Raw genomic sequence first — 21,693 nt, 5'->3', positions numbered from 1 at the left:
GAATCTGACATCCAGTACTGCTTGAGGGCCTCAGAAAGCAGCACAGGCAATTTGTAACAGCCTAAAAGGCAGTAACTTCACAGTGTAGATTGCTGGGCTAAAACTCTTTCAGGCACAGAATGTTACAATTCAATTCACAAGAGCGAGCAAGTGCTTTGGTACAATGCTGCTTACCACTTCTCTTCTGAATGGGAATAAAAAGGGTTTCCATAGCAGTGAGAAAGTAAGACTGAACCATGGCTTGATTGTTAGTGATTTCCATGGGGAATCTCAATCAAGGACATCAGTTTATTTTCAACGGAAGTTAAATTTGTCACAAACCAATTTGAAAATGGGAAAATCTTGAGTTTCCCTCTGAATCACCTAGTAATTTAGAGTCTTCAAACGTCAGAGAAGCATTTTCTAAATATATTTCTAATTTCAAGTATTAAAAGTAAAATTGCCCAATATCTCAAGACTCAACCTTTCTGAAATGCTGTGTGAGGATTTACACCAACTATGATTACGGCCAAAACTTTCCCTCTTCAGCCTCTTACAAGATGACAAACAGGTCTTATTGGTGTTTTCCAAAGGATTCATCAACAAACTGTGGTTGGTACTAATCTTAAGTGTTATTTCAGCACTGGAAAAATTGGCACAGATGTAATGCCTAATCATAGTTATCACAAACTATGGCTTGCAAACCAGTTGAGTGTTAGTCTGCAAACCATTTGCATCATCAGCCTGCTCAGACTGTCAGACACCTTCAAGAAGTTCCTTCACCCCATGAAATCTTGTTCTTCCTCTCTCCACTGATGTAGTGTCCCCATCATTACATGGGAAGGGAAAACAGAAACTTAAGAGTGGTTTCCCCTTCCAGCTGCCCTGTCAGATCTATGACCTTGGGGAGCAGTGCCAACTACCCGCAGAGTCGCACCTTGCTCCTTTGCAATGCCAGGTCTGTTCAAAATATATCAGAAATTATCCATGATTTAATTTTGGATGAGGGAGCCAATATGGTGTGCATTGCAGAGACCTGAGTGGGAGAAGCTAGTGGTTCAGTGTGGGATCCCTTACCAGGATTGCTGTCCATTTGCACCTGCCTATATTGAGTGTGTATACTTGAGTCTTGGGACAGGGATAGATTGGAACTTCTGTTGGTGTACCGATCACCCCACTGCCCAACAGAATCCCTCACTGAGCGAATTTGGTTGCAGAGTTAGCATTGGAGACGCCCAGGTTGCTGGTGGTGAGTGACTTCAATGTTCACTTTGGGACTGATCTGTCAGGAGCAACTCAGGACTTCATAACAGCCATAACAACTATGGGCCTTTCCTAAGTGTTCTTGGGTCTGACACATGTTGCTGGTCATACATTCAATTTGGTTTTTTGCTCTGATCAGGGAGGTGTTCTGTGGGTGGGAAACACTCCTATGATTTCCCAATTTATTTGATTTGATTTCTATACCACCCTTCCAAAAATGGCTCAGGGCAGTTTATATTAAAAACAACACTAAAATCAATTAACTGTTAAAACTGAAAAGTGTAGGAACAACATAAAACCTTTAAAACAGTTTTTTAAACCATGGAAAACCAGAAGAAACATTTACGGTTGAAAAACCTTGGAAGGCCAGGCCAAACGGGCAGTTCTTAAGGGTTCTCCAGAAGGCCAATAATGAACTAAGATTACAGATTTCTGCAGGGAGTGCATTCCACAGCCCAGGAGCAGCCAGAGAGAAGGCCCGCCTCTGTGTCACCACCAGACATGTTAGTGGCAACTGAAGACAAACCTCCTCAGATGACCTGAATGTGTGGTGGGGATCGTACTGAAGAAGGTGCTCTCTAACATAACTCAGACCTAAGCCATTCAGGGCTTTAAAGGTAATAACCAGCACTTTGTATTTTGCCTGGAAAAATATCGGCAACCAGTGCAGCTGTTTCAAAACAGGCATAATATGGTCTTTCCGGGTTGCCCCAGAGACCAATCTGGCTGCTGCATTTTGAACTAACTGAAGTTTCCGAACTACGTACAAAGGCAGTCCCATGTAGAGTGCATTGCAGTAGTCAAGCTAGGAGGTTACCAGCTGATGCACCACTGTTTTGAGGTCGTCCTCTCCGAGGAATGGACGTAGCTGTGGAATCAGCCTAAGCTGATAGAAAGCACTCCTGGCCATAGACTCCACCTGAGATACCAGAGTGAGGCCTGGGTCCAGGACTACTCCCAAGCTGTGTACCTGCTCCTTCTGGGGGAGTGCAACTCCATCCAGCACAGGAAGATCTAACTCATGCCTCAGATTCTGAGTCCCTACAATGAGCACCTCTGTCTTGCTTGGATTCAGCCTCAATTTATCTCTCATCCAGCCCATTACTGCCTGTAGGCAGGCATTTAGGGAATGAATGCCATTTCCTGATGAAAATGAGATGTAGATGTGGGTGTCATCAGCATACTGATAACACCCAGCACCAAATCTCTTGATGACCTCACCCAGCGGTTTCATGTAGATGTTAAAAAGCATTGGTGACAGAATGGAGCCCTGAGGGACTCCATATAACAGCTCCCGTTTTGAGGAGCACCTGTCACCAAGCTCCACCATCTGGAGTCTACCCGAGAAGTAGGAGCGGAACCACTGCAACACAGTGCCTCCTATCCCCAACTCCCACAAGTGATCCAGAAGGATACCATGGTCAATGGTGTTGAATGCCACCGAAAGATCCAAAAGAACCAGCAGAGTCACACTCCCTCTGTCAATTCTCCAGTAAAGGTCATGCATCAGGCCGACCAAGACCGTCTCAACCCCATCGCCAGCTCAAAAGCCAGTTTGAAATGGGTCTAGATAATCAGTTTCCTCCAAAACCGCCTGGAGCTGGTCAGCCACCACCCTCTCAATCACCTTGCCCAACCACGGGAGATTGGAGACTGGCCTGTAACTATCCCTCACTAAGAGGTCCAGGGAAGCCTTCTTAAGAAGCGGTCTAACCATTGCCTCCTTCAAACAAGGAGGCATCCTACCCTCCCTCAGCGATGCCTTTATGATATTAACCAGGCCACCTCCAACAATCTCCCTGCCAGATAGAAGCAGCCAAGTTGGGCAAGGATCTAGAGAACAAATGGTAGGTCACACCACCCTAAGCAACTTGTCCACATCCTCAGGAGTCACAGATTGAAACTGATCCAACCTAATACTGCAAGAGGGATTGCTGGATACCTCCTTCATAGACCCTGCAGAAGTAGTGGGGTCCAAGTCGGCCCGAATACAGGAGATTTTTCCCCACAAAGAACCCATTAAAAGCGTCACAGCAGAACATTTCCAGGGACTGATTTAGGGCAGAAGGAGCAGAAATTAAACTCCTCACAACCCAAGATAGCTCTGCTGAACGTGAACCTCTGGATGCAATGCACGCAGTCCAAAATCTTTTTCTTTTTCGCTGCACGCACTGCTACCGCATAAGCCTTCAAATGGGTCCTATGCTGCATCTTATCAGATTTGAGCCGAGTTCTCCTCCACTTGCGTTCCAGTTGCTTACCCAGCTGCTTCAGCCCCCACAACCCCTCAGTATACCAAGGGGACATTTTAGAAGCAGGCCAGAAGGGACACTTAGGAGCAATCATGTCTACTGTGCTGTTGAGTTACCTGTTCCAGGTTCCTACAAGGGCATCAACAGAATCACCGGCCAAACCAACATCGAAACCCTCCAAGGTTTCTATTGGATCCAATAGCTTCCTTGGGTGGACCGTCCTAATAGGTCCCTCACCCTTAGAAAATAGCCCATCCCTCATTGTGCATTTAGAATCTTTCCCCATGCATTCAGTGTTCATCTGGATGTCACTGAGCAACTTAAATTTAGGTTTATATGCCAACATTTAGGCAGCCTGTACATTAAAAAAAATGGGATATTTAACTCAGGCCCATGGTGCTTGTAGCACAGGCAGGCATCTGAATACAAACTTAACAGTGACTTCTATTATGGAACAGATATAATTGCTATATCTTAGGCTGCATGTAAGAACCACCAGGATCCACACCAATCAAGCCCACCAAAGAAGCCCGCCAGTTAGCTGAGATTAAGGGTGCGCTCATGCGCTTAACCATGTCTCACTGCTCATGTGTCAGCAGTGGCTATTTGCAGCGGCGCTGAGACACTGTAGGACTCCCAGACAGTGCTGGGGGGATCCCCACAATGCACCACGCATGCATATGGTGCATTGGGGGATTTCTGGGGGCCAGGATGACACGTCCCAGCTCCTGCACCGTCTGCATGATCCGCACATCCAGAGGCAGCAACAGGATTGTCTGCGGCAAAGGTGAGCTCCTACAGCCTTCCCCGCCACACACCCTCTCACAGGATCATGAGAAGGGGCTCATAATTTTTAACAAAATTGTAATTAGGTGGCAGCCCCAGAAATTTCACGATGAGGAACTGCAGGGATGTCTCTGAGCCTCTCACTTGAGAGGTAAGGATCACAGGTCCTAAGAGAGGCTCACAGAAAACTAGCAGAAACTAGTGTAGTTGTCAGTGAGTGATGCTGGGCAGGTGGACACCAATACACTCAAGTAAGGTAGCAAGGGTAGCACTACAGGTTTGAACTGAGGTAAGGCTGAAAACGAAATGATCGTAGGAACTCCCTGAAGATCATAATGGGGGGTGAAGGTCATGGATGGAGATTAGTGGGTGTGGCAGTCTAGCTCCTGTTTCTCAGACCAATCATATTGGTCTGAGCGTGAGCCTCAGCCATGCTTTCTGATCTAGAGAAAAGGAAGTGTACTATATACAAAAGAAAAAATCCGAAAGTAAGAACAATTTATTATGGGGCAGCTAACAAATAAAGTTCATGATTATTATTAAAGTATAAACAAGTTTGTACTAGTGAGCAAACACGTAGTTATGCAGATGTTATTTTGATTAGAATATTCAAGATCCATATGGCTCTTTAGATAGATAAAAGAATTGGACTCTACATCTTTTGACACCATCCATTCCAAGTAAAATTCAAAGACTGGCATTAAACTGAAGTTGCATCACATCCCAGAGGTCATCCTAAAGCCAGTGATGATTCAGCTATGCAATATTTATGAAGAGCTCTGAGACAGCAAAATGACAAGTGCTTTATTCATTCATGACTCAGTCAGGCATAAAAATACTTTCTGTAACTGACCAGTCACCCATTTAAGAGGAAGTCATCAAAGCAATATACAATACATCACAATGCAATAAAGTGTTTTAAAAGAAAATAAAACCTGGTCTGAAAGTATCACATTGTTCATTTTCATATTTTAAAAAATCACAAGGCTCTAAAATATTTACCAGTGCCTTATTAAAATAAAACTTTCTGCAGCCAGTATTAACTTCAGGGTTGTTGTTTTTTTAATGCCTTGGCAATTGTGTCATCAAAAGGAAAAAAAATTCCTATCCAAAAAAGAAGTAAAGTTGATACAACATATTCCACTTAAAGTGTACCTACACTAATAGCAGCCAACTTGCCTCTGGAAACCCTGGGCAACATCCAGACTAGTTAATCATGACTGAGCATCACTGCAATCAATGAGACTAGTTAGGCATACTTAACTTAATCTGGACTGTTGCTTTTCCACTGCAAACAATGGGCAGCAGTAATGTGGCAAGCAGGGAGACATGAGAGGTGTTTGGATAACTTCATGGTGGAGAGGTCTATCAACAGTTTCTAACGTGAGAGCTATAGGTCACCTCCAGCCTCAGAGGCAGGATGCCTCTAAATACCAGTTGCAGGGGAATAACAGCAGGAGAGAGGGCATGCCTTCTGTATGTGGGCTTCCCAGCAGCATCTGGTGGGTCACTGTGTGAAACAGGATGCTGGACCAGGTGGGCCTTGGGCCTGATCCAGCAGGGCTGTTCTTATTTATATACCATCCCATCCAAATGACTCCGGGTGGTGCACAGCAGCAAAAATAAAGCCCACAAATCAGACCTTTAAAAACAATCATTACAAAACAATTTAAAAACAGTTTAAACCCATTAACAATTAAAACATTGAAAACATTATAAAAACCCTGGAAGGCCAGGCCAGGGCTCTCCTGAAGACCAACAATGAACTCAAGCTATGGATTTCTGCCGGGAGTGCATTCCATAGCCCAGGAGCAGCTGCAGAGAAGGCCTGCCTCTGAGTTGCCACCAGATGTATTGGTGGTAACTGGAGATGGACCTCCTCAGATGACCTTAATGTGTGGTGGGGATCATGCAGAAGAAGGCGCTCTCTAAGGTAACCTGCACGGAGTGGGAGGGAGAACCGTGAGTCCCTGAGGGCTGCAGAACTCTCACAGAATAGTTCTGGAAGCAAAAGAGGCTTTCAGAGAGAGGGGAGAAAAGCAAAAATAACTTCCCCATCTGCATGAGCTCAGCTGCGGAAGAAGTTCTCACCACAGCTACTCTCCAGCCTCTCTGTGAGGCACACCACCCTTCTCCCACCCCCATACTGCTGCAGAATATGTGGCCCAATGTCTAAAACAGCATGGAGCAGTTTTAAACTTTTCTGAAAACAAAGAGATTATATCAGTTTCATTTGACCATAGGGGATGGGAATCATTTAAGTATTCCCCCGCTTGTCAGATAATTCAAGAAATATTTATGCACTTTCCAGAGTGGAATGTTTTAAAATGATTTTCCAGAGTATGAATGTTTTTAAATGTTTTTTTTTAAAAAAAAATGCAAATAAAATATTAAAAACTTATAATTTTAAAAATGACACGGTTAAAATAAAATTTTGTCATAAACATGCTATACCTACACTTAAAAACTTGATTCTGAAGCACTTGAATGTATTAGGTCTCTGGCACAACAACATGCATCTGAGAGGACTTGGCGGGGGTGTTATATGAAGGCTCCTAAGAGCCCACATACCCTCGAAGTGCATACCCTTCATTAGCCCGGATGTCAACAAATGAAAAGGGAAAGGAAAAACATTATTTAGTACAGTTTTCTTTTTTTCCTCCACACTTTACGAAAGAAAAACTGTCACAGCTTCTGGGCTAAGGGAGACCCTATCTGAGAATATTTTGGGAAAATATCCTTCCCTAGGTAAAAAAAGGGAAACCTGTCATCTGTAATCGGGGCAACAAGGCGGTGCAGGTAATGAGTAAGTACACAGGTACCAACTGACACAGGTCATGAGTTCAGGTATTCATTGCATTTTTAAAAACAGGTATTGTTCACTATTTCCTAAATTAGCAAAAATCAAGTTATCTAAAAGTTTACACAAAGTACACCCTCCTAGACGTTGAAGATGCCCTACTCAGCTGTAAATTAACATATATGTTTTAGTGATAGGATTTGCACCATTATTCAAGTGATTTAAACAATGACCTTAATTTTTAACAATCTACCATGTTCCTTCATAACGGAAAATACTCTCTGAGCATAGCATAATGATTAGCTTCATAATATCTGTACACAAGTTAAGATCTCTTCAATGGAACATTAGTTCTTACATTAAAGCTAAATGATGCAATGAACACATAATCAAGTCGTTATAACCATTCTTTATCAAAAATTAACACACACAACAGAAAACCAAACTGATGTTTACACTTATTTAAAAGATTTCTAACAATGTGACATTTGACAAACTAGCTGCATCCACTGTACTGCAGCTTGAGCATAGTACTGTCGACTTACTCTAGACACAACATAGTCTTTTATGCAAAACTTATTTAAACTCAACTTCTCTTTTTGTTTAAAAGTTAAGATACTTGACATGTCTTACAACTTGGCTGTATTTTTGATTGTAGATCCTTAAACTGGCCCCAGTACAAAGATAGTCACACACAACCAGGAAGGTAAGTGAGAGCAAGATTGGAGGGTCCAAGCAGTAGGTACTCATGTACATGTACTCATTTGCAATAGAAATGTACATCCGGGCGCATGGTATAGTGTGGCCAGAGATTGCACTAGATAGTGCGCACCATCATGATCTGTCTGTGTTCCTCAATCTAGCCCACAAACAAAAGCCAGTTTATGTTGCCATTTATACAAATATAGAAAGCTGCTATTTATGCAGCCAGATCACGGGTCCATCTAACTCAATGGTCTATACCTACTGACGGTGATTCTCTGGGGTTTCAGAAAAGGTCTTTCCTAACCCTACCAGAAGTTCCTGTGGATTAAACCTGGAGCTTTCTGCACAGAGAGCATCCACTCTACCACTGCTTTATTCCCACAAGTGCTGGCACCCTAAACACAGAGTTTGGATGTGAGGCTAATTCATTTCAAAAGAAAGTACTCTTGGTTGTTTTATAAAATAAGCTTCTAAGAATACAATCATTTTAAAAAGATGAAATCATACAGTTTATTATCTGTAACTGGTGATGATCCATTGGTTCATCTGAAACACTTACGCTCATCTGGACTTATATCAGATATACTAGCTCAAATCAAACTTGGACCTAAATGATAATTAAAGCTATTTTATATCCATAACTCTTGTTTAAATTCTGTTAATATTAGTATCAATAAGGCTTTTCTTCCAAGGGTCGATAAATGCCTCTTAGAAATGCACAGAACATGGGGATGTTGTCTGTAGAATAGCAGCTGTTCTCGCAATCATTTTATTACATCATTAAAAATACATTTTAGCCATTATACTTCGAAGATGTTTTTTAAAAAGGGAATTGTTATTATGCATATGGAAGTAGCATCTGTTTGCCATGAAGACAGTGCAGCTGTGGTTTACTGTATAAGGTATATCATCATCTTCTATCAGCAACAGAGTTTCAGCTTTCATCCTTTTGAAATGAAATATTTCCACACTTTTTGGTTGTGAGGGGAAAAAAACAAAAATTGTTATATACAAAGGTCATAAGGCAAAGAAGCAACAGTATCAAATCTCTCATAGGGATGGCTGAGATGAGCATATTACTCTACATGTGAGGAGGATGGGACTGTGGGTTTTGCAGTGCATATACAGGAGCAATTTGGATGAACACCCCTCCCACATGAACAGATGTGCAGGGATCGCGTTGGCACGTCCTTTGGCGATGTCGGGGCAGGCATGTTCTTGCCACAGCCCATGTTTGTCAGAACCAGCCTTATTTCTCAAAATTCTGAAAGGCTAACCAAGAGTTTTGGACATTGTGGGTTTGTTTTCGTAACTCTCCATGACCCTAAAGAGGCAATTTCCCCACATTTAATATCCCAAGAATTGTTCCCAATCCCAATATCTTTTACTCGTCCTGAGAGGGACCTGAAGAGTGTTTAAATTAGGATCCCCTGACATCAACTGTTTTCTGTATTATGCATTTGATTGACATTTTAGAAATATCAAAGTTGTGCAGCATGCTGCTATACCAACAAAATAATAGAAGTTGCAGACAATGAATGAATGACCATCCAATAAGTGTCATATGTTTTTTGAGCATAGATCTTCTTGGAGAGCAGAATATATCCTGCATATTTATTATTTACTGGACTTATATTCCAGTCCATGCCAAGAGCTCAGAGGGCTGGACAGGATGATTATTATTCTATCCTAGGGCTGTATTTTAGCTAGATTGGCTTCTGGTGGCTGGGGACAGGATAGAACAGGGCTGCACAACTTTGACCCTCCAGTTGCTGTTGGACTACAACTCCCATCATCCCCAGCCACAGTGACCAATAATCAGGGATGATGGAAGTTGTAGTCCAACAAGAGGCCAAAATTGTGCAGCCCTGTTCCATTTTGTCCCCAGCCACCAAAAGCCAGTTTAGCAAAAAAATGCCTTGCCTCACTTCCATAAGAAATATAGGCTTGGGTCCTGGCAGATCTCCAAGGTATGCAAGTTTCAAACTTAAGGGGGAGACATCAAAATGTCTAACTGGCCCTTAAGGATAAGATCTAGTGTACTTAGCAGAACATTCCCGACAATCTTAAATTTCATGGTGGACATAAGGATGCTTTCTCAAGGAAGGGTTGCAGCTGGCATACCAGCCAAGGTTCTGCAAAGCACTCCTTCTGGTGGTTCTCCTGGACCCAACATTGCTCTTGAAAGGTCAGATGGTCTCCACATTTCCACAAGGAGGGAGCCCACAGTCTCAGAGCAACCACTGAGAAGGTCCTTTCCCACATGCTTGACAAGCAGACCTCTGCCAGTGTTGGCATTCAGAGCAAAGCTCCTCCAGAAGATCTTGTGAGGTTCCATTCACTTAGGAAGAGGCAGTACTTTAGATATTTAGGAGCCAAGTCATGAGGGCTTTAAAGGTCAACATCAGCTTGAACTGAATCCAGAAATAAATTAGCAGCCAATGCAGCCCTTTCAACACTGAGGTGATATGTTCCATCAAAGTGGTTAACCTTGCTGCTGCATTTTACACAAGCTGCAGTTTTTAAATACTTTTCAAAGACAGTACCACACGGCTGCAGTAATCCAAATGTGATATGACTAAGTAATGGATGATGTCAGGTAGCCAGATCTGCTTTCTCAAGGAAGGGTTGCAGCTGGCACACAAGGCAAGACTCTGCAGAGCATGCCTGCCCATGGCTGCCACCTGACCTTCCTAGGAGCAATGCTGGATCCAGGGGAACTGCCAGCCTGCACAGTTGTGCCTTCAGAGAGAGTACAACTCTATCCAAAACAAACTGAACCCATATTCCACAACTGGCTCTCCTAATAACAACCACTTCTCTCTCTTATCTAGACTAAGACTCAGTTTGCTCACATCTAGCCCATCACTGCCTCCAAGACCTATTTTAGCACATCCACCAACTCCTTAAGGCATGATAAAAATTAGATAGAGCTGGATGTCACCCACTTATTAATAACACCCACTGCCCAGATCTCCATTAGCAGTTTCATGCAGATGTTAAAACAACATGGGGGGACAAGACTGAAGCTCTTCCTGAAGCAGAAGGTGAACCAGTCGAAGACAGTACCTCAGGGCTTGACAAACCCCAGGCACCAGAAAGCCAAGGTGCCTAGACGAGGATCTTCAAGGGTAGAGTTATTTAATGAAATCTGTATTTGTCCCAGGGAGCCTTGTTTCTGTTTGAAGTATTTTGACTGTAAATGATAAAAATAGACACCTTTACCCTCCCCATCCACAATGCCCATCACTGAGTCTGGTTATTTTGTCAAGCGTCCACTGTCCAGCTCCTAAATTTGGAGGCTGGCTCCTGGAACCAAAGAAAATTTGCCAAGCCCTGTTGTGCCTAATCCCAACACCAAGAATGGTCCAGAAGGATACCATAGTCAATTGCACCAAGTGCTGCTGAGAGGACAAGCAGGGACAACAGGGACATATTTCTTCTGTCCAGTTCCCAGCACAGGTCATCTACCAGGGTGACCAAGACCGTTTTGGTTTCAAACTCAGAGGAGAAGCTAGGTTGAAAAGGGTCAAGATAATCCAAGAGACCTTCTGTAGCTTGATGACAGCACATGTTCCATCACCTTGTCCCAAAAAGAGATATTAGAAACTGACCTGTAATTGTCTAGGTTGGAGTAATGGAGATAACTTCTCTAGAAAAAGAACAAGTCACAAAGTTTTCATGAAGCTGACCATCATATTAATATTATGTAATAATCGTCTCCGTTACAAATATTCCTGGCACTGGCATTTCTTTAACATAATCTACCCTAACCACAGAGACTCATGGCAGGTAATGCTAAGAGCAGGGTGGAATCTAAATACCTATAACAACATTTTAAAGCCAGACTATTTAAAAGACACTAATAAAACAACAATGTTTTCCCAGATTGTACATGTTTAACCAATCAGAGAAGTCTCGAGAGCATCCATGTAAAGTAAGGATGTGCACAAATCAGTTCGGCATTCTATTCCTAGAACACTGAATTGGTTCGGAAACCCTGCAATCAAACTGGTTTGAATGTGGAGGGGCCGCTTTAAGGCACAGGGAGGGTAACCTTACCTCCCCTCTTCCCTCTCAGGCGCTGCTTCAAAAACTGCTGGCATGGGGTGGCTGTATACCCTCTTGCTGCCCTGGTCAGCATAAAACTGGAGGTGGAGGGTGCACGCATGACATGCGCAGGTTCTTGTGTGATGCACACACACATGCATGCCACTTTCAGTTTTATGCTGACCGGGGTGGCAAGAGGGTATACAGCCACCCCACACCAGCGGTTTTTGAAGCAGCGCTGTGGGAGAGGTAAGGGCACCCACCCTGTGCCTTAAAGCAACCCCCCCACATACACACACCCTTCCCAGGTGTGCACGGAACCAGTTACATGCACACTCCTAATGTAAAGTATTCTGGCTTTGGAAGTCTCAGGAGCAACAGTGTTTCAGATTTGGGATTAACCACCACAAACAGCTCTCTTGTTGTTTTAACTTGTCACTCTGATGTGGGACTTAAGGGGTATTACAGCTGAGCTGGGAAACTATGAAAGGAGGTTGTTTCCACAGCAGAAGCAGTGTGCCTCTGAATATCGGTGGCTAATGGGCAACAGCATGGGAGTGCCATTGCCTTGCATGCGGCCATAACTCTGTCGTACAGCATCTGCTCTGCATGCTGAAGGTCCAGGTTCAATCTCTGGCATCTCAAGGAAGGGCCCCAAAAGACCCCTGAAATCCTGGAGAGTTGCTGCCAGTCGGTGTAGATCAGTGATTCTCAAACTTGGGTCCTCAGGTGTTATTGGACTTCAACTCCCATAATCCCCAACCAAAGGCCACTGAGGCTGGGGACTATGGGAGTTGAAGTCCAATAACACCTGAGGACCCAAGTTTGAGAATCCCTGGTGTAGATAAACTGAGGTAGATGGACCAATGACTGACTCAGAATAAAGCAGCTTTAAGCCCATCTTGTAGGCTTCCCAGAGGTATCTGGGTGGCCACTGTGTGAAAACAGGGTGCTGGATTAGATATGGGGTTGCGTTTTTTTGTCTGATCCAGCACAAGTTCTTAAGGAACACAGACCAAGTTTAGGGCTTTGAACAAAATCAACTGCGGCACCTATTCCCTAGGGCAGGGGTTCTCAACATTGGGTCCCCAGATGTTACTGAACTTCAGCTCCCATAATCCCCAATCCCAGTGGTCTTTGGTTAGGGATTATGGGAGTTAGTCCAAGAACATCTGGGGACCCAATGTTGAGAATCCCTGCCTTAGAGGATAGTGCAGCTCTCTTCTAGGGAATAGGTGCTGGAGTATGGAGCACATAGTGGAGAACTAGCATAATTTGCTTTTAGCATCCAACTCTCTTAAGAAGCAGCTGCCATATTCTGTACCAGCTGCTGCTCCCAAACAAATCATGAAAGGTGATCCTGGGTGGGATATATTGCAGCAGCCTGGTTTTGAGGTTACGAAGGCTTTGATTATGATGGTCAGTAGGTCTAAGCTGGGAAGAAGAGATGACCGCTTTCTTAATCAAGGAGGAAGAATGGGAAGACCATTAACCAAGAAGCAGCAGTAGAACTTGCTGCTGTCACCACTACCACAAGGTGGAGGATGGAGGGAAGGAAGTGCTGGGGGGAAAGGTGTGGGCAGAGGAGCAGAGGGAAAGGGTAACATGTTAGTTGTTATTATTTATTAGATTTTTATGCCACCTCACCCAGATGGCTCTAGGCAGTTCACAAATATAAAAACAGATTTAAAAACCAAATAACTCATTAAAACAAAATTAAAACCAGCTTAAAATCATTTCAGTACTCACTTCAGGCTAAAAAGATATGTTTTCAGGGCTCTTTTAAAAGCTGCTAAAGATCTTAATCCTCTACTATTCACAAGGAGTGCATTCCAGAGCCCAGGAGCAGCTACAGAGAATGCCCGATCCTGAGTCCACCAGGCAAGCTAGTGGCAGCCAGAGACGGACCTCTCCTGTTGACCTTAAAGTGCAGTGGGGATCATACTGAAGAAGGTGCTCTCCCAGGTAACCCAGTCCTAAGCCATTTAGGGCTTTCAAAGCTAATTACCAGCACTTTGTATTTTGCCCAGAACCATCAGCAGCCAGTGCAGTTGTTTTAAAACAGGCATAATATGGTCTCTCCAAGAAACCCAGAGACCAATCTGGCTGCTGCATTTTAAACTGAAGGGGTGATGAGGGGAGAGATCCAAGTTGTGGAGAGGGTAGAAGGTGAGGAAAGAGGTCTGGGTGTGGTGGGAGGAATATTCCACCCTGGCATATCTTGCACATCACAGGGAATGAGTTCTGGAGGCAGGGAGAGAAGGAAAAGGTTCCATTGGGGAGGGGGAGAAAAAAGTGTTCCCTGGCACAGTCTGAGGATAGAGAAATGTTTAAATGGAGGAGAGAGGAAAATCCCTATGCATACTTCGCTCACCAAGCTGCCTCATGCGCTGGCTAAGCCTGCTGCTGGATAACAATATTCTACAAAGTTGGAGAAGTTATGTTCAAAATTGAACATTAGTTTAGCCAGCATCAGTAAAAGAAATGGAAATTGTGACAAATTCTGAGGTGCTCAACTGTTCTAAAATTAATCTTAGTGATTGTCTGTGGGTTTGGAGATCATCTTCTTAATTTAGTGAGGAAATAGCATTTGCAAACAGGCAGACCTAAGCTAGAAACCACAGTTGGTCAGTGGTTATCAGTAGAAAAACTAAATGCACGACATTTGTACTAATAGCTAAGAAGTTCCTAAATATCTCTCTATTAGAAGGTCCAATTCTAATACTTCATAAGAACCATAACAGATATGTGGCTTTTAATATGCACAAAGTTATTTGATGGTACAGAATTTTAATCAAGGTATTAACCAGTGTTCTTAGTTAAATAGAAAAACAGTAAAGAAATTAAGCATTAAGGTTGCCTCTCCTGATCTTAACTTGTACCTTCATATGCTTTTATCTCCTGCCCAGAACAAGCATGAACCAATAACAGTCTCACTGTCCATTTTCATGAATCATGTAAATGGCTTGGGTTCTATTAAGAAAGCTTACTCTCATTCTTATGCACATGTAAATTGGTAGAAGCCAAGAGGTAGAGAAAGGGGCAGAATTTCAACCTCAGCACTGAACTTGAAGCTCTTTCTAAAACTAACAAGTACTTTGTCTTAAAAGTAATTTGAACCTCACAGGTCTGGTGAGATCTTTAGAATTTGGTTCAGACTCCAAATACTCCTGGGATGCCCCAAAGTAAAAGATGCAAAATGCACTTAATGTACATTCCTACTGAACAATAACTGAATGAAGCAGCTGCTCCAGTTTGCCAAATCCACCACACAATGAACCTGGCAGGCCTTCAACAGTAATCAGAAGTTGCCTCTTGTTAACTAGGACTCATCTGCAGATCTTCACTAAAGAAGCAGGGATGTGAAAGACAGAACATATTTGTTTGCAGCAGCACCCAAGGTATTTGGAGCAATTTACAGCAGGGAAATCTCTATGACAAGATTAACAACATTTCAGGAGAAAGAGAGAGAAATAAGTGTATTGAGTTTGCATTAAATGTGTAGAGTTTTTTTTATAACATGCATTTCATACAACACACAACTTTGTCTCACCTTGATGGATCTATACAGAGCATCATTACAACAGAAAAGGCTTAAAATTTCAAGAGAGGGGTTTTTTGTGTGTGTGTGTGTTTGCTTTTAAAAGGAGACCATGAGGACTTACAAAAGATCTAGACAGACTGGCCTCTCTCTTAAACACTTGCTTAAGTTTGAGAGAGATCAAAGAAGTTCATGCAGGACAGCTAAACCCATGTTCAGAGAAGGCACACCGGACGATCAACTGCTGATGACAAGCAGGAGAGATAGCAACTGCCATCATGTCTTAAGACTGCTTTCCAAGCACATCTGGATCTGTGGATTTATTAGCAGACACGCCAGGCTGGCGTCAAGGCTGAAAATCAAGCTCTGCAGAGTAGGTTTACATTAACACTTCCACCTAACCTTGTGCGTTGAAGTTTCAAAGGAAAACAAAGTTACTCGAGCACGTTGAACCACGACGCAGCCCACCCCCATCCCGTAGGAAAGAACTGGGGGGAGGGCAGTGAGAGACTAGCTTCCGCACAGATAAATTTGGCAGTCCAAACTTGCATGGAAAGTTTTCCTGAGGCACAGGGAGAGATGAGAAGTATATGCATCGCAAGCTACCTTGGAGTGGAGAAGGGACAGAGCAGCAAACTCGGGGGATCTGCAGACTGCAGCATTCCCACTCCTTCCCCTCCCTCCGCCATACTCACCCTCTGACTCCATCTCGGTTCAGCTCTCACTGCAGAAGCTCCTCCGTGACTTTGGTGGGGGCGAAGGCGCAAGGCTGGGCTACTGCAGCCTCAGAAGGCGAGGAAGAGCAGCTCTCCGTCGCTCCCGCGCGCGCTTTCTCTCTGGCGGTTGCATCTCGCCTTAAGGCACCGGCCGGGAAGGGGAGGAGGAAGGACAGGAGAACGTCTTGCCCAAAGGCTGCTGCCCGCACGGTGGCAGTTGCCTCCACACAGCAGCCCTGCCACAGCGGGGCGGACGACGCACTTCGCCACTTCCCCAACTAGGGCCCGGCGGCCAGTGCGTGAGACCCGGCGGGGAGGAACGTGCCCAGCCTGCCAAGGCGCCAGGTGCAGCCGCTGCCGCAGCACAGAGGCTCAGGGGGCGTCTCGGGTTCAGGTTTCCTCCGCTCCCATCCCACAGCCAAACGCGAAAAACTCGACTTGGCCGCACTTAAAGCCGGGGGATTGTGGGTAAAAGCGCACAAGGGGAGGGGGGTGAGGGGTCCAGGCTCTCTCCACTACGCTACCGGCGCGCGGGCGGAAGAAAGGAAGGGGCGCCTAGTCTTCAGGTTCCCAGCCCCAACCGTTCGAGGCTGCTTTCAGCTGGACTCTCGGAGGAAGTCACACGCTGTTAACGCACCCCAGCCGGACCAGGAGGAGGAGGAGGAGGAGAGGGGCAGCGCCTGGTGATACACTTTGGCTGGCTGGAATGCATGCCCCGGAGCGCCCGCCAGATGCCAGAATAAGGCATCCACGCCTATCACCACTGTGTCAAAAGTCTGATGCTAGAACATGTATCACATATTCAGGGGCGTAACTATAATAGGGCAAGGGGAGACAGTTGTCTGGGGGCCCACTGCCTTGGGGCCCCACCCAGAGGCAAGTCTTTGTTACCACTATTCAGCCTTATTTAAGATTTATTTGCTTCATGAGCTGAGCTTCAGTGAGAGGGGGGCCATTTTAAAATCTTGTCTCTGGGCCCACTCCAGCCTTGCTACGCCCCTGACATATATCACCCACCCCACCCCGACACTTCACACATCCCTGTGTTACACGTTTTTCTGCCTGCATTCTTTGCCACTGACTGATCCCCCACCACAATATGGGCGACGACGTGGTTATTATGCTCCTGTTATGGAGGCTACTCCTACTTTAAGGTTATTTCCAACTAAGGACACTCTTCACCGGAAACAAGGTAATGATCTCTCAGTGCAATATGTGAAATCCTGGAACTGCATTGAATCCTCAAGCTGAAGACAAGACGGGCTCCGCTAAGCATCAGGAATATTGGTAGTGGTAGCATTGGGCAACCTGCCAGAAATACAGCTTGAGCTTGGATCTCCTGTTCCCAGTTTTCTGAAGTGTAGTATAGGTGCATTCAGGCCCACAGCACTAATGCATTTCAAGCACAATAGCTATAGTCTAACAAGAATTTCTTGGACAGTATCAACAATATCATAGCCATAAAGGTATCTTATAACAGAACTGCATGTTGGAAACAAGCGGCCACTGACCATGACACAGCACCCAGTTCTCTGAACTGGTCCATACAATGTTGTGAAAAATTAGTTTCAGATGTTAAGAAACTGGCCTCCCTTAGGCAACATTCAGTAAACATGGTAAACTACTATTCACAATGTAGTATAAGCTCAGGGGCATAGTACTCATTGGGCAACTGGGTTCAAAGAACTCGGATCACAGCCCCGACACACCCCACACGTCTGACGTCAGATGCAGAGGGTGCTGGTTTAGCAACCGAGTGGGGCCACATGCAGACAGTCTTGGAGGAAACTGATTATCTAGACCCATTTCAAACTGGCTTCCGGGCTGGCTAGCGGAGACTGCCTTGGTCGGCCTGATGGATGATCTCCAACTGGGAAATGACAGAAGTGTGACTCTGTTGGTCCTTTTGGACCTCTTGGCGGTTTTTGATACTATCAACCATAGTATCCTTCTGGAGCGTCGGGGGGGGGGGTTGGGAGTGAGAGGCACTGCTCTGCAGTGAACCTCTCAGGCAGGTTCCAGATGGTGTCCCTTGGAGACTGTTGTTCTTCAAAATCTGAACTTTTGTATGGTGTCCCTCTGTATCGTCTCCGATGTTGTTTAAGATCTACATGAAACCGCTGGGAGAGATCATCAGATTTGGTGCAGGGTGTTATCAGTATGCTGTCAGGGTGTTATCAGTATGTTATCAGTATTTCTCCATGTCAGCATCATCAGGAGAAGGCATAACCTCCCTAAATGCCTGTCTGGAGTCGGTATTGGGCTGGATGAGGGATAACAAACTGAGACTGAATCCAGATAAGACGGAGGTACTCATTGTGCGGGGTCAAAACTCAGGAGACTATTTTGATCTGCCTGTGCTAGGGTCACACTTCCCCAGAAGGAACAGGTACACAGTCTGGGGGTGCTTCTGGATCCAAGTCTCTCCTTGGTATCCCATGTTGAGGCAGTGGCCAGAGATGCCTTCTATCAACTTCAGCTGATATGCCAGCTGCGTCCGTTTCTTGAGACAGATGACCTCAAAACAGTGGTACATCTGCTGGTAACCTCCAGACTGGATTACTGTAATGTGCTCTATTTGGGGCTGCCCTTGTACATAGTCTGGAAACTACAGTTGGTTCAGAATGTGGTAGCCAGGCTGGTCTCTGGGTCATCTAGGAGAGACCATATTATCCCTCTATTGAAGGAGTTGCACTGGCAGCCAATATGTTTCCAGGCAAAATACAAGGTGTTAGTTATAACCTATAAAGCCCTAAACAGCTTGGGCCCTGGGTTTTTAAGAGAACAGCTTCTTCGTTATAAAACCCACTGCCCATTGAGATCATCAGGAGAGGTCCATCTACATTTGCCACCGGCTCGTCTGGTGGCTACTCAGGGACCGGCCTTCGCTGCTGCCCTGAGGCTTTGGAATGTGCTCCCTAGTGAAATAAGAGCCTCCCCATTTCTGACAATGTTTAAAAAGTCTTTAAGGATGCATCTGTTCACCCAGGCTTTTAACTGATACTGTTTTGATTGTTTTTAATGTTGTTTTAGAATATTGTTTAAAAAAAAATAAATTGTTGTGTTTTAAATTTCTTGTTGTTTTTTTAACTATTGTTTTAATGTTGTTTTTATCTTCTTGTAAACTGCCCAGAGACCTAAGTTTTGGGTGGTATAAAAATATGTACAAACAAACAAACAAACAGGCTGGCGCTGCATCTGCAGCATGTCCAGGAGCGGCTCTTCCCTGCCTTAAGAGCCACTTCTGGCCATGCTGTGAATGCAGTGCTGGCCCCAATCTAGCTCCCGAATGGGGTTGCGCAGTCCCATTTGAGAGTGGGATGGCCAGCGCTGTGTTCACAGTGCGGCCAGAAGCGCCTCTCCCTGCTTTAAGTCAGGGAAGAGCCGCTCCTGGCCACTCTGCGAATGCAGCAGTGACCTGGATCTAACTCCTGAATGGGGCCGCGCGGCCCCGTTTGGGAGACAGACCACGCCCCTGCGTCTGTAGTCAGATGTTGGGGGAGGGGTGAGCCGGGCCACAGTGGCGGCTGGACACAGGGCGCCCCTGGTCAGGCTCCACTAGTGCATATGCTTCTGAGGAACACAGAACTTTTACTCAGAGTTTGAATTTAAAAGGGAGGAATTGTAGCTTTGGGAAGGGACAGAGGTTTGTTCTGCATTATACAAAAGGCATACAGTCACACAGAGAGACAAGTTGGGTAAAAAAGGAGCAAACAGAACATCTCTCATGTCCTTACATCTCTCCCCACTCACATATAATTTTATTCATTTATTCATGCAGTCATTCATTCATGCATGTATTCATAATCCAGCCTTTTATTCTTGCAAATTTTGCTCCAATGGTGTAACACAACTGCCTGTTTTGATCCAGGTTAGCCACTCTTATACTCCATAGTTGTGACTATTCACCAAGTGAAAACCTACACATGCATATAATCACTTATTGAGGCTGCTTGTGTGGAGCGCCAGGATCCATGCAGATCTTGGGGCTCCCACCCAGCCTAACCCCGCTCCCAAGCCTGGTTCTTAGCTGAGGTTAAGGGAGCAAGCATTGCCTTAACCAAGCTGCTGAGATCATAAGTCTCCACACATCCTAAGGAGACACATAGACAAGCACCAAAAGCACCCATCTGACGGGGGAATCACCCAAGGCACTGGGCTCAGCTCAAAGTGCCTTGTGGGATATCCAGAGGTCAAGAAAACAAGTCACAGCCTCTGTTGATCCACATTGCTGTGCAGGTTGTGTGAATGTGTGGTGTCAAATGAACTGTTCTGAAATGCTGACAAAACGTCCCAAGACAACTTTTGGGCTTGTGTGCAGAATTAGCGAGACTAGAGTGAACAGTCCATTATAGTATCAATTTGTGCAAAGCTTTGGTCTGGAAACAAATGCTTGAGATAGGGATATGGCACAATCAGATTTATTTAAGGACTGTTGGTGTACAGGAAATGAAAAATAGGCAATTGATAAAAGACAATAAAACTTTAACTAGCAATATAAATCAAAGACTCATGAAGAGGTGCTTTAGGTCAAAATTGCAATTAAATCAGCTTAAGGCTTGCCAGAGAGACAGAGGACCTGGAGTGCAGAGTTTAGACTTAGGAGGAAGGGGATAGAGACTGAGGGCTGAGGGAGAGATTGTTAGTAATACCGTCTTCCAATTCTGTTGGTGTGTCTGTCACACTTGCACTATAGGGAAAGCTGGGGTCTTTCTTCCCAGGGGCCAAGCCGAATGACAGGGTAGAGAAGAGGCAAGCGTGCCACTTGCAAGCCAGGGGATGAGGAAAGCAGCTGGTTCCAGGGGAAATCGAGGGGAGGTCAAGTTTTCTAAGGTAGCCAAGCATAGTGCAAGGTTTGGATCAGGAGACGGGTCCAAAACAGGACCTGGAAGCAAAGCTGGAGCAACGACCATGGTAGATGGAAAAGCCAGAGCACACACAGATGGTGGGTCCAAAGAAGGAACATACCATTGAGTGGGACATAGGGTTAAAATATTTATTTATTTATTTATTTAAATTTTCTTATATACCACCTCCTCCAAAGACTCTAGGCAGTTAACAATACCAATAAAAATTAAAATAAATTATATTATTTATTTATTTATTTATTTATTTACACAGTCAGACAGGTGTTATTGACTGGTTTGTTTTATCCAGACATCGAGTCCTTCCCAAGGACCTGGGATGGTTGAATTTTATCTTCAATACTGTTGGTTATTATAGATATCATCGCAAAATATAGGCTGTTCCCAGTAAAGTTGCTTTTTGTAATTGGCTGATGGTGATTTCTGTGGTCCCTATGTTGTTGTTGTTGCTGCTGATATGGTGTTGTTGTTGTTGTTGTTATCTTTATTATTTTATTCAAACATTTGGCGAAACAGGTAGGTCTTAAGAAGGCAAAAACATGCCTTTAGGCCAAACACAGGTCACACCTCCTGGTTGCAGGGGATGACATCCGTGGTTAACAAAATAGTACATGCTGTATGATTCAATCACGGGTGTGTACAATCTTGAAGAACAATAAAGTGAATGTGGGACAGAGTAAATGGGCGAACTAAAAGCTTATCTCATGGGTCAGGAAGACCTTCTAGGTGTGGTTAG

At 44.6% G+C, this 21,693-nt stretch overlaps 1 protein-coding gene across 2 annotated transcripts in view; it reads right to left on the bottom strand.

The window, feature by feature from the left end:
* LOC128341719 (protein bicaudal D homolog 2-like) overlaps nucleotides 1-21,693 on the bottom strand; it is a 314,941-nt gene that overhangs the window by 142,696 nt on the left and 150,552 nt on the right. Inside the window, exon 1 of one of the 2 annotated variants that reach the window (XM_053288157.1) lies at nucleotides 16,072-16,562. The exons of the other annotated variant lie outside the window; for it this stretch is intronic. Coding sequence (XP_053144132.1) covers nucleotides 16,072-16,084 — 13 coding nt within the window. The 5' untranslated portion in view covers nucleotides 16,085-16,562. Of the gene's footprint in view, nucleotides 1-16,071; nucleotides 16,563-21,693 lie in introns of those variants that run through there. 2 annotated transcript variants of the gene reach the window in all.

Source organism: Hemicordylus capensis, chromosome 2 (assembly GCF_027244095.1).
Source record: "Hemicordylus capensis ecotype Gifberg chromosome 2, rHemCap1.1.pri, whole genome shotgun sequence".
In the NCBI taxonomy this organism is placed as follows: Eukaryota; Metazoa; Chordata; class Lepidosauria; order Squamata; family Cordylidae; genus Hemicordylus; species Hemicordylus capensis.
Note: the sequence above shows the minus strand (reverse complement) of the source record. Positions and strands in the feature narration are given on the sequence as shown.